Here is a 12,343-nt window from a genome sequence, read left to right as displayed (position 1 = left end):
AGTAATTCTACTGCCAGATTTAGTGTCAGACTTTAAGAATCTGTTTCTGGACCATATACATTACAGCATTACAACTGTGGTTGATGACTACAAATATTTTGTCATCTAATTTTCTGGAATTATTTTGTTAAAGTTTATTTAATTTAATTATATTTTAATGATGTGTCTTTCTTGAATACTGATGGTATAGTGAGGGAATTTTCACTGGAGCCACTCACTGCATATTGAATATTAGGTTTACACATCTAATTTTACAGGGACCACGAAATCCATATGGATGTAGAGATTGTTTATGGCATTTAAAATTAAGCAATTTACTAAGTATAGTTGTTTAACGTGATTCTTTCTTTTCCATTTTGTAACTCTTTTTTCTTTTACAAGATTATAAAGGATACCTTGGTTAAGAAGATTTAGGATAGATTCGGATGATAGCCACAGAAACAGCAACAAAGAACAGTGAATGATACTGGTATTGGAGAAACACACCTCTTCAAGAGCCCTCCTCCAGAGTTGAAAGTTGAAACCAGACTTCCATGTTAAGCCACTGCTCTGCAAAATCAAGACCTATGAGGTACAACCCAACTACCGCCTGGGTTCAGCGACACACCCCTTCCCTCCATCACCATCCTCACTCTCTCGGCCTCTTCAAATTTCCCTGCGCCTGCATATATGCTTGCAAGCAACACAAAATTGCCTGCATTCTCTGGCTCGATCTCAAACAGCACTTTTGCGGCAATCTCAGCGAGTCTGACCTCACCATAGCTACGGCAAGCTCCAAGAAGCGCCCCCCAGGCCTTAGGGGTCGCCTTCATCGGCATCCCCCTGATGACCTCGTACGCCTCTTTCAACCAACCTGCTCGACTCAATACATCCACCAAACACGAGTAGTGATCACTGCCTGCGTCGAGTCCATACACCTTAGTCATGATGTCAAAATACTTCAACGCATCATCCGCCAGTCCAGCATGACTGCACGCTTTCAGTACGCTGAGGAACATGATCCCATCCGGCCGAATGTTATCCAATTCCATTTCTTTGAGCACTGACATCGCTCTGTTAGCATGGCCATGAAATGCATAAACTGACAACATGGAGCTCCACGAGACTACATCCCTTTCCTCCATTTCATCGAAAACACAACTTGCATAGGGTAAGCAGCCGCCACGCCCATAAGCTTCAACCAGCCCGCTATCAAACTGCGAATTTGGCTGAATGTGATTCCTAAGAGCAAAGCCATGAATCTCTTTGATCGAATTCAACGCTCCAGTGCCAACGCAAGCAGGGAACAAAGCCAAAGTTGTGATTAGGTTGGGCTTAATGCCAGCGACCTGCATCTTCCTACACAACTCGATGGCTCGAGACGAACCTGAACCTCCGCCGAACTCCGCGATGGCCGCGATAACCGAGTTGTAGGACGACGCGGTCGGGGGCACGTCCATGAGCTCGAACAGCCGTAGCGCGCTGGGGACGTCACCCGAGCGACAGTAGAGCGAGATCAAGGCGTTCCACACAACAGCGTTCCGCTGGGTGCAATCGTCGAACAACTTCCTCGCGTGGACGAGCGAGGCGCACTTCCCGTAGGAGTCGACGAGCGAGGACGCGACATAGGGGTCGTGGAGCAGGCCGGACTTGACGGCGTGAGCGTGGACGGCGCGGACGGTGAGGGGAAGCCGGAGGACGGCGGCCGACTTGAGCGCGAGGGAGAAGACGAAGGGGTCGAGGGCGAGGTCGGGAGAGGCGAACATTTGGGCGAACAGGTCGAGGGCCTCATGGTGCCTGCCCTGCTTCGCCTCGGCCGCCAAGTGTTTGGTGTAGGAGACCAGCCGGTGGTAGCTGTTCGAGCGCATCGGGTAAGCCACCGGTCGCAACCTCACGCCTGCTTCACAGGACTCGTTGAAGCCCATTAAGGAGAAGAACCTAATCATGAGTCAACGCCGATTGAAACCAGATTAGACCCCCAAGTTGAGATCATTTGAAACCAGATTAGACCCACAAATTGAGACCAATTGAAACCAGATTAGACCCACAAATTGTGACCAATTGAAACCAGATTAGACCCCAAAATTGAGATCAATTAAGCCCACACAACACATAGAGGACGCTTCAAATCATCCTTGAAAATAATTTAGTTAAAAGATAACCAAAATTAATTAAAATAAGTTTAAGCCCACAAAATTCATGGAGAGAACATAACATAACTCATGGCAAGGATTCGAATCCTTAGCATGAATTAAGGGATTCCACCATCAAATTAGCTATTTGGGTTTACTAATTAAGAAGAGTATTTGAAGGATAAGATCGATTGATCTTTTCTTTTGCAAATGATAAGCGGTGAAAATATTTTTTTTTTTTAATGATAAATAGTGAAAGTGGGATTTGATTGAAACCTTATGATGAATTTATTAATTTTTTACCGCCTAATCTAAGATGAGATTTGGAAAACTTAACCTAAAATAAGCACATTATTATAGCTGTAAAGCATGCGTTTCTTCTATTTGGGTATAAATGGCTTAACCTCTTGCCAGTAAAGAGTTTAATACTTGGACTTGAGTTTTCAGATATTCTTATCAAAATGTCAACCCTCTAAAGAATATAATGGCGCTGCCAAGACCTGAAGACAATGAAGAATCTGAAACTGTGTGCTTCATGCCGACGACTTATCTGGTTCGTCAGAACTGAACGGGAAGTAACCGAGTCAAACCTTGGGTCACTGGATCATATGTTTAATTATTTTTAAAAAAATATATTAAATAATTTAAAATTATATATGGTAAAAAATTAAAAATATTAAAACTAATTTAAAAATATATAGAAAATGATAATATCAACCAACATTCTAAACATAAATATTTTTAATCTATTTCTCATGTCAAATCTAATTTTATGATTGATATAAATATTTTTTAATAAAAAAATAAAACTTTAGATTTTAATATTATTTTATTATATTACAAAGCTATATTGGTTTTATATCGTCGATTATCCAAAAATCAATGGAGTCAATCGGTTTATTCTGGTTTTTTAACCTATTCAATTCAATAATTAAATCGAATCGATTAATGAATTTATTCTTGATTTTTCTGATCCTTTCGTCCAATCACTCAATTTGTTCCGATTCTAATAACCAATATAATAGTGTCATTGTAGAACACTGAATTAAAAACAGTTGATATATGTGTAAGAAAGAGAGAGAGAGATTCATTTTATAAAACTAGAGCATTTCATAATGGAATCACTTATGGAAGATTCTGTCTGAATGGGAGAGTCAAGTGTGTTGCGTTTGGTGAGAGAATCATCATCTTAGGTTCTATCTAGAGAAACAAGAACATGAGGATACGGACATTACGTTGCAAGAGATTTCACCAGAAAAATGTGGAAATCAGATCAGGCTGTTGAGTGAAGATGCTCCTAACAAGGTATGATAATATGGTTGATGCATGCCAAAACAAGTAAGATGATGCTGTAGATAAGCTTTGAGGGATCTTCCAGACTCAATGGGTTGGATTATAGTTCCTTTGTGCAGTTCAACAGACAAAGTTAGAATGCATGGATAGAATAGGTGCCATTCTTTTTGCAGAAAGCTTCAGCCATGGAGACAAAAGAACTTGCATAATATTTGATCTTTAACATCGTTTAGACATATCTTACCATAGAACAAATGGAAGTCCAACTGCTGTGGCACATCATGATATTTGTTGGCTATTAAAAGTCTCTAGCTCTCCACTTGTGGGGACACATTGCATTGATTAAGCAGGTTTGCTAGTGAATCGATACCTTTTCTTGATGAGTAAAAGGAATTCACTGGAATACTTCTTAGTTACTTCTTGATAGAATAACTAAAATGGAATGGAATGGATCATATAAAGCTAGCGAGGAGTGTATCTGGATCTACACTTACTAAGCATTGACTGCTGTCTTGCTAACTGGACAAGAAGGCGCCAGAATATATACAGCTGGTGGGAAGATGATGGACAAAAACTAGCAGTCAGCATCCACTTCAAAGTTGCATAGTTTGCAGAAGAAGATAAGGCTGAGGGCGTTGTCATTACATCTTGACATGATATCTTTCGCTACTACTGTTCACTTGAAGATTTTATTTTCTGCGAGCGCGATTGAAGTTGATACATGAAATATTGACTTCATTATGTTGTGATAAATAAGAGGTTTTTTCATCGAGTGTCTAAACCTGGGAAAAAAGATTGACTAACCTCCAGCATTAAAAAAGTGGCAATCATAGAGATAAATGGTGCAAGTTTATAGCTAATTGATTGAAGAAGTTGGTTGAGCAAAAGATTGTTTTATGAAGTACCTTACCAATGCAAACTATTTGTTTTTGGATGCGATTGAATGTTTGATCTCTCAAACATTTTTTTTTTACACCCTTAAAAAGCCACTAGTCAAATGTTAGTATCGAAATTTGACATTCTAAAATATGTCCAAGGAGGTGTGCATGAGGTGACATTTGAGTCATGACACCTGACCATGTTGATTAAACTTGTTAAATTGTCCTCAAAATCAATTATAAGACAGTCTTAACTTATTTACTGCTATCTGTAATTTTCTGAAACTTCATTATTATAAAAAGGTTAGAGAGTGAACAACATTTCGTTTATACAAGCAGCTATACAAGGAAAATTTATAATTAGTGTTTTAAAGATAATATTGTAATTTACTATAAAAATATTATTTAGATGATAGTATGTCAATGATTCTGTATTTTTGCATAATAATAGTAATATAGAAACATTCAGGGTTAAATATAGATCTTGTGGGCACATTGCTGGTAAGGTTTGTTGAAAAAAGATTGTTGACTTCGACATCACAGAAAAGATAACATTAAAAAAATTAAAAGAATAGTAAAACTAAATTTCTTACACATAATCACTATTCTCAATCTTTGCCTCTCTCTTTCTCAACACTGTTGGCACTTTGCTCATAATACAACTAAACTCTATTTGTAACGACAAGCCAAAAAAATATTTTTTTAACAATCTCAATTTAATGTAAACTTTACTTTAGACTTCTGGCGATTTATGTTAAAAATGAATAATAATAAAAAATAGATTTTTCTATCATATGATCATGAGCCAAATGGTAAATTCTTATATTTTACTCAAAATTATGATAAAAATTTGGAAAGGTGGTGAAGAGGCTACTGGATGTTGGAAAAGATAACAACGAAGAGGATGAATAATACTATGGAAACTATAAATAATAAACATAAGATTAAGAACACTATAAGAAATATATTTAGATTTAAAATATATATAAATATGTTTTAAAAAATAATATTTGTACCATCTTCTTAACAATCTGGATATGATAAATTTGTAGAAGATTCATATTGAGTAAACAATATAGAATCTTCAAAGAGAAATCAAAGAATATCTAATTCAATCACTTGGAGAATTATTTTTGATCCAAAAAGAAGAAGAATAAGATGTTCATCATAATTTACTCTCAAATACCTATTTGTAGATATTTTCATGATATAATCTTTGCTAAATAACTATTAAAATAACTATAAAAGAAACTATTTTTCAAATGTCCAATAACTACAAAAGGAATTATCATTTTTTTAATATTTATAATTTACAACAATCCCCCACTTGTTCAAATATAAAAAAATTTCTAAATGATTAAATATTATTTATGAATAAATTAATATATCTTTCGATTTGAATATTATCTTAATATAAGCATCTCAAAATGAAGTCGTAATCCCAAATAGCATAAAGGTTTTGAATTTATTATTTCTAATGATAACACTGATGACACCACACACATAAATACAACATCATTGTATGTCTTATAAATTCTTGCTCAGTCCTAATATGGTTTTGAGCTCATCCAAGTTTATGAACTTTTATGAGAGAAACTCAACTCTCAATCGAAGCGGCACTACTTCTAAATTCATATAGGTAAGTTTTTATAATACCTTTGTCACTCTTTGAGATACTTATCCTAACTTAACTGAATTTAATTAAGAATATAATTAACTCAACCATCATTTGGTGACAACCAGCAATAATATCTTTAGATGGGACTAATAAAATATTTTAAAGTACTGAACCACTCCACATGTCAATTACTTGTTCTTATCCTTTGAACTCTTCGTTACTTATTTTATAATGTTGAGTAGGATTGTTATCATTAGTGGATCTTTTATTCAAGGAGTTTCAGCCCCGTCCATTTTGATGTTGATTTTACAACTTTTCTTGTAAGAGGTTTAGTGAACGGATCAACCAAATTCTTACTTGTTTTCACAAATGTAAGTGAAATAATCTCACTCTTAGTTAATTTTCTTATATAATTATGTCTAAGACTTATGTATCTTAACTTTTCATTATATATTTCACTATACGCATGAGGTAAGGTGGTTTGACTATCACAAAATATAGGAATTGAATTCACACTCTTAGAAGTCAATAAAATTTCTAATAGAAAGTCTCTCAACCATTTAGCCTCTTTTCCTACTTCCACTAAAGCAACAAATTTTGATTTCATAATTGAGTGAGTTACAAATATTTGTTTCTTGCTCTTCTAAGAAATAGCGACACCTCCCAAAGTGAACACCCAACTAGTGGTGGATTTGCTATCTCCTAAACTCGATATCCAATTCGCATCAGTATATCCTTCTAAAATAGTAGGAAATTTTGAGTATTGTAAGCCATAATCTTTAATCCATTTAAGATATCCAAGAACTCTTTCAATAGCCTTCTAATACTCCACACTTGGATTGCTAGTAAATCTACTCAAATTACTAATTACAAATACTATATCATAATGCACTGTGTTGCATATATAAGATTTCCTATAGCACTTGAATACTCTAATCAAGCCATTATTCTTCCAACATTCTTAACTAATTTGATACTTGGGTCAAATGAGGTATTTGCTTCTTTGAGTTTTAAGTGATTGAATTTCTTTAGTACTTTCTCTATATAATAAGACTGACTCAAAACATATCCCCTACTATTTCTTTTTACCTTATACCTAGTATCAAGTTACCCAAGATCTTTCATCTTGAATGTTGAAGATAAAAACCTCTTTGTTTCTATAAAACCTTTCATGTCGTTGCTCACTATTAGCATATTATCAACATAAAGGCAACCTATCACCATATAGTCATCACAAGTTTTGAGATAAACATATTTATCCACATATGAATAAATCCATTAGAAAGAATTATTGTATCAAATTTCTCATGCCATTATTTTGGAACATGCTTTAAACCATACAATAACTTAATAAGCTTACATATTTTATATTCATTTCCAAGTAAAACAAACCCTTTGTGTTGTTCTATATATACCTCCTCATCGAGATCTTCATTTATAAATGTTGTTTTGACATCTATTTGATAAATATAAAGATCAAAAATTGATGCTAAAGTAGAAAATAATTCTAATAGATGTGATCCTAGCCATAGGAGCATATATGTCAAAATAATATATTCCTTCTTTTTGTCGAAATCCTTTAGCAACTAACATTGATTTGAACGTTTGGAGAGTATCATCTATATAATACTTCCTATGAAATACCCATTTATAACTAACAAATTTAGAGGTAGAGGGTAGATCGATAAGTTCTCAAGTATGGTTTGACATAATAAAATTTATCTCATCATTAATAGCATCTTTCCAAAAAGCAGCATCACGAAATGGCATAGCTTCTTTAAATATTTTATGATCATCTTCCACTTGTAAAACAAGAGGAATTGTTCTTAAGACTCTCTCAGTAGTTCATTCTATAAGATAAAAGGAAATAGTTTAAAAATCAATCTCATCTGATCCTAATGTTTTTGTTTTTCGTACATGAGTGCTTCTCCTTAATTCATGAGATCACTCTCCAACCTCTTATAAACTTGATTGATATCCATTCAAAAGAATATTAAGCTACTTACTAACCTCTTGAGATGTCTCAACTAGTGACTCTTTACTAGTTAAATGATGAACATTATCACTTGAAGTCAGTAAGTGTTCAAAAAACTCCACATCTCACAATTTTATTATGACATTAGCCTCCAAATTAAGAAGTTTATAAGTTTAACTATTTAAAGCATAGCCTACAAATGCACATTTGATTCCTCTATGTCCTAACTTTATCCTTTGAGGATCATTATTCTTACAATATATAAAACACCCTCACACTTTAACAAATCAATGTTATGTTATCTTCCCTTCTACAACTCATACAGAGATATCTTACTCATTTTAGAAGGAATTCTATTTGAAATATGACATACAACTAATAAAGCTTCTCTCCCACAAATTATAAGGTAATTTAGTATATAACAACATAACATTTATCATCTCTAGATAAGTTATATTTTTTCTTTTCGTAATCCATTTTGTTCAGTATTCTACATGCTGAACATGAATTATGTCATGTTGTTCACAAAACAAATTAAATTCATTATGAAAGCATTCTTTTCCTCTATCACTTCTTAAAACTTTAATTTTCTTCCTTAATTAATTTTTAACTTTTGCTTTATATACCTTAAAAGTATTAAAAATATCATTTTTATGTTTTAATAAATAAACATATGTAAACCTAGATATATCATCTATAAAAGTGATGAAATATTTATTTTCTCCTCTTATTAACATATCATGTAATTCACATATATTAGAATGTATTAAATCTAACAAATTAGTATGTCTTTCAATACTTTTGAAGGGTTTCTTTATCATCTTTGATTTAACATAAATTTTACATTTATTAAGATCATCAAAATGATAATTTATTAAGCCACACTTAACCATTCTTTTAATGGTGCTAGTTCAATATACGCTAATCTATCATGTCATAATGAATAAGAATCAACAATATAAACATACGTAATATCTTTATTAAATTCAGAATTATTATCAAAAATAGATAATTTAACCATTCCCTCAGCAGAATAGTCTTTTCCAATAAAAGTTTCATTACGAGATATAATTAACTTCTCGGATTTAAATATAAATTTAATTTTAGGTTTGCCAAAGAGATTCTCACTCACTAAATTTCTACTCATATCTGATATATGAAGAATATTCGTAAGATTGACTTTCTTTCCCAAAGTAAAAATGAGTTGATAATCACATTAGAATAAACTTCATTTTCTATTTGAATCTCTTGTCCATCCATGACTTCTTTATAAGTCTTGAAGATTGTCTTATCATAGCAAACGTAGACAATAGCATAAGTATCATACCACCAATCAAAAATATTACCAAATATGGTATTCACTTTGCTCACCATAGCGATTATATTATCATCTCCCTCAACAAAGTTGACTTCTTATTTATTACCTTTCTTAAATCTATAATACCTAGCAAAATGATCATATTTTTCACAAACAAAACAACCTCCACTTTGGTTTCTTAAATTTTTCTTGATCCCTTTTGAGGCCAAGATGATTCTCCTTATTTTGCTTGGCTCTGTTGAAATTCTTAGGCTAATTCATGACATTTGGTTTTGTATTACCAAAAAAGTTCTCACTCGTATCTCTATTTTTGAATCGATATTTTTGAATTTACTCCAAAGTGATATTCTTGGAGTTATACAAAATTTTCTTTATATACCCTTTCTAAGATGAAAGTAATTTAGCTATTATAATCTCTATTTGAAAATATTCATGAAGTTTGATTTTTTCAGCCATAAATTGATTAACAATAATCGGTAACTCATACACTTGTGTCAAGATTGACTTGTCATCCAAAAACTTATAATCAAAATATTTAAAAATTAAAAATTTCTTTGTACCTTCCTCCTCAGCTTCAGCCTTTATCTTTAGAGAATAGAGAATGTGTCCTCTATACATAACTTTATCTTTATTTCTTCTTTGGTTCAGCCTTGACTTCATCGATGTCATTATCGATTGGATTAGGAATTAATAGAATATTTGGATCAAGCATATAGAAAATCTTTAAAGCAGTCGACATGAACTTTATCTTGTCTTACTAACATATGAAATTTATTTTATCAAAACGATCTAGACGAACAAAATCTTGATTCAGTAATTTGATGGTATTTATGGTCTCCATGGTGAATTATAATAAAGGGGATGAATAACATTATGGAAACCAATTATAAATAACAAATACAAGTTCAAAAACACTATAACAAATGTATTTAGGCTTGGAACGTGTGGAAACACTTTTTTAAAAATGATATTTACATCATCTATTATTGTGTGTTTGATCCAAATAATTTTAGTGGATATGATAAGCCTTTAGAATATTTATATTGAATAAACAATAAAAAATATTCAAAGATATATTAAAAAATATTTAATTCAATCACTTGGAAAGGTTATTTTTGAAGTCAATAGAAAAGAAGAATGAGATGTTCATTATAATTTACTCTCAAATACTTATAAATATTTTTTTTATAAAAGATGTAAATAATTATCAAAATAAGTATTAAAGAAATTACTTTTCAAATGTCTAATAACTACAAAAGAAATTATCTTTTTTTATATTTGAACAATTTATAACACTGGATTCGATTAATATAATATTGGATCAGGTTCAATTAATTCTCCTAAAAATATTTTTCTCTTACCAGCCGAAGCAATTTCATAATCTTTAATTTTAAGACGCCAATCCATCGTAGCATTGTCATCAATGATGGCACTTCTTTTGATCCTTCAATCGACATGAAATGTTTGATCTTATCATGACACGTCAATGATGGCACTTCTTTTGATCCTTCAATCGACATAGTCGAGTCATCTAAAAGCTTTAGTTAGTAGATCATACACAAGAAGCTGTTCGTGTCACCTGCGTTCTACATTTCATCACTAAATGACTCATCACACAATCATGAGCCAGCACTATTGAAGATGATAAAATAATAATCTTGATTGGACTTGCTAATAGTTTGCTACAATCGCATGAAGTCGCTAGCTAGATCGAGGGAGTCCCTGTAAAAGGATGCTTGCACCTGCTTGAGTGCGATGGACATGGATGGATATCTGTGTTGATGGTATTGAAGAGCACAGCATGCGGCAAAACGTTTTACATGTTGTTCGTTATCTCGCCTCTCGATCTAAATTTATTGCTGTTTTTGCATGTTTGAACTGTGTTGAGCATTAGGAGATCTCACTAAAGACAAAGCCTATCATCTTGAAACGTGCGTAGAAAGGTAATGAGTGCCATAAATCATGTTTGGCGAGTAGAAGACCTTGAAAAAAAAAACATATAATAATTCTGATCAGATTTATTTGCTTAGTCACTCTTTGTCTGTCGATCAAAAAATAATAATAAATTTATCGTCATATGAGAACATAATATAATTTCATGTAAATCTTTAATTATTTTTTCATCCTCTCTAAGAAGAATTCAAGGCTTTTTTTTAATATCTTTTCATATTAGAACGTACAGATACATTGGGCATTCATTGAATAATCAAACCCTAATTCTTAGAAATAAATTCATGTAAAAATATTTATATTCTTGAATTCTTTATTGTGGGACTGCAAAACGTCATCAGTCCCACAAGCGTCGAATCTTTTCTTGTTTATTGTGAAGGGAAAACATTAAATTAATTAGACCATCTGAAACATCTATAAAATGCATTGGAAAAGGGAAATAATTAAATTAATAATGTGTTTCATTGCTTGATGCGATCTATTTGGACGTCATGACTGAGAAACTTCCTTAGCCCTACCTATTTTTAAATCCTCATGTTGTATAGGGCATTAATATTAACAAAATATCTACGATGATTAAGTTATTACGTGGTTATTGATATGTGAGAAAATATCGATACCACAAGAAAAATCTAAATATCAATAATTAAATATAAATGAGATATAATCAATTGAAAATTTGTGGTTTGATAATTCTTATATATATTTATAGATTATAGCCAAACTTACCACGATCACTTGAACTAATCCAACTCAAATATAATTCTCCTCCTACATCCTCTTATATAAATTTTTGAAGATTTTTTTCTCACTCTCTCATAATATTTTTCTAATAATCAAAATTTTCATATCAAATAAGAACCAGAAATGTTGACTTGTGTTGTTGATGTTTTGGTTGAGATAACCATTACCGAATAGACACAAATTATCTGTAAAAGCTGAAATCCCATTTGGACTTTATATCTAACTAAACAGTATTATCGACCTATTTCAATAAATAATCATGCAATTTTAAAATATATAAAATATATAGTACCATAATAGATTTCAGATAATATTCTGTAAAAAATACATATATCGAAATAATGTGAAGATAAATATAAAGCAAATAATATAATGAGAAGAATATTACAAACTTCAAATAACAAGCAAAAATAGCACAAGATTTATCGCCACGACTGTATCGCCGTCGCCATCATC

General features: G+C 32.2%; 1 protein-coding gene across 1 annotated transcript; it reads right to left on the bottom strand.

Moving 5' to 3' along the window:
* Positions 1-396: 396 nt before the first annotated feature.
* On the bottom strand, positions 397-1,921 carry LOC135636122 (putative pentatricopeptide repeat-containing protein At1g03510). The gene has a single exon (XM_065147703.1). It carries the CDS (start codon positions 1,902-1,904, stop codon positions 558-560), a length of 1,347 nt encoding a protein of 448 aa, XP_065003775.1. The 5' UTR covers positions 1,905-1,921; the 3' UTR covers positions 397-557.
* Positions 1,922-12,343: the final 10,422 nt, after the last annotated feature.

Source organism: Musa acuminata, chromosome BXJ3-4 (assembly GCF_036884655.1).
Source record: "Musa acuminata AAA Group cultivar baxijiao chromosome BXJ3-4, Cavendish_Baxijiao_AAA, whole genome shotgun sequence".
Taxonomy (NCBI): Eukaryota; Viridiplantae; Streptophyta; class Magnoliopsida; order Zingiberales; family Musaceae; genus Musa; species Musa acuminata.
Note: the sequence above shows the minus strand (reverse complement) of the source record. Positions and strands in the feature narration are given on the sequence as shown.

What these genes read in the sequence shown, in the direction of transcription:
- LOC135636122 (XM_065147703.1), bottom strand. Translation starts at nt 1,904, where the DNA reads ATGGGCTTCAACGAGTCCTGTGAAGCAGGCGTGAGGTTGCGACCGGTG.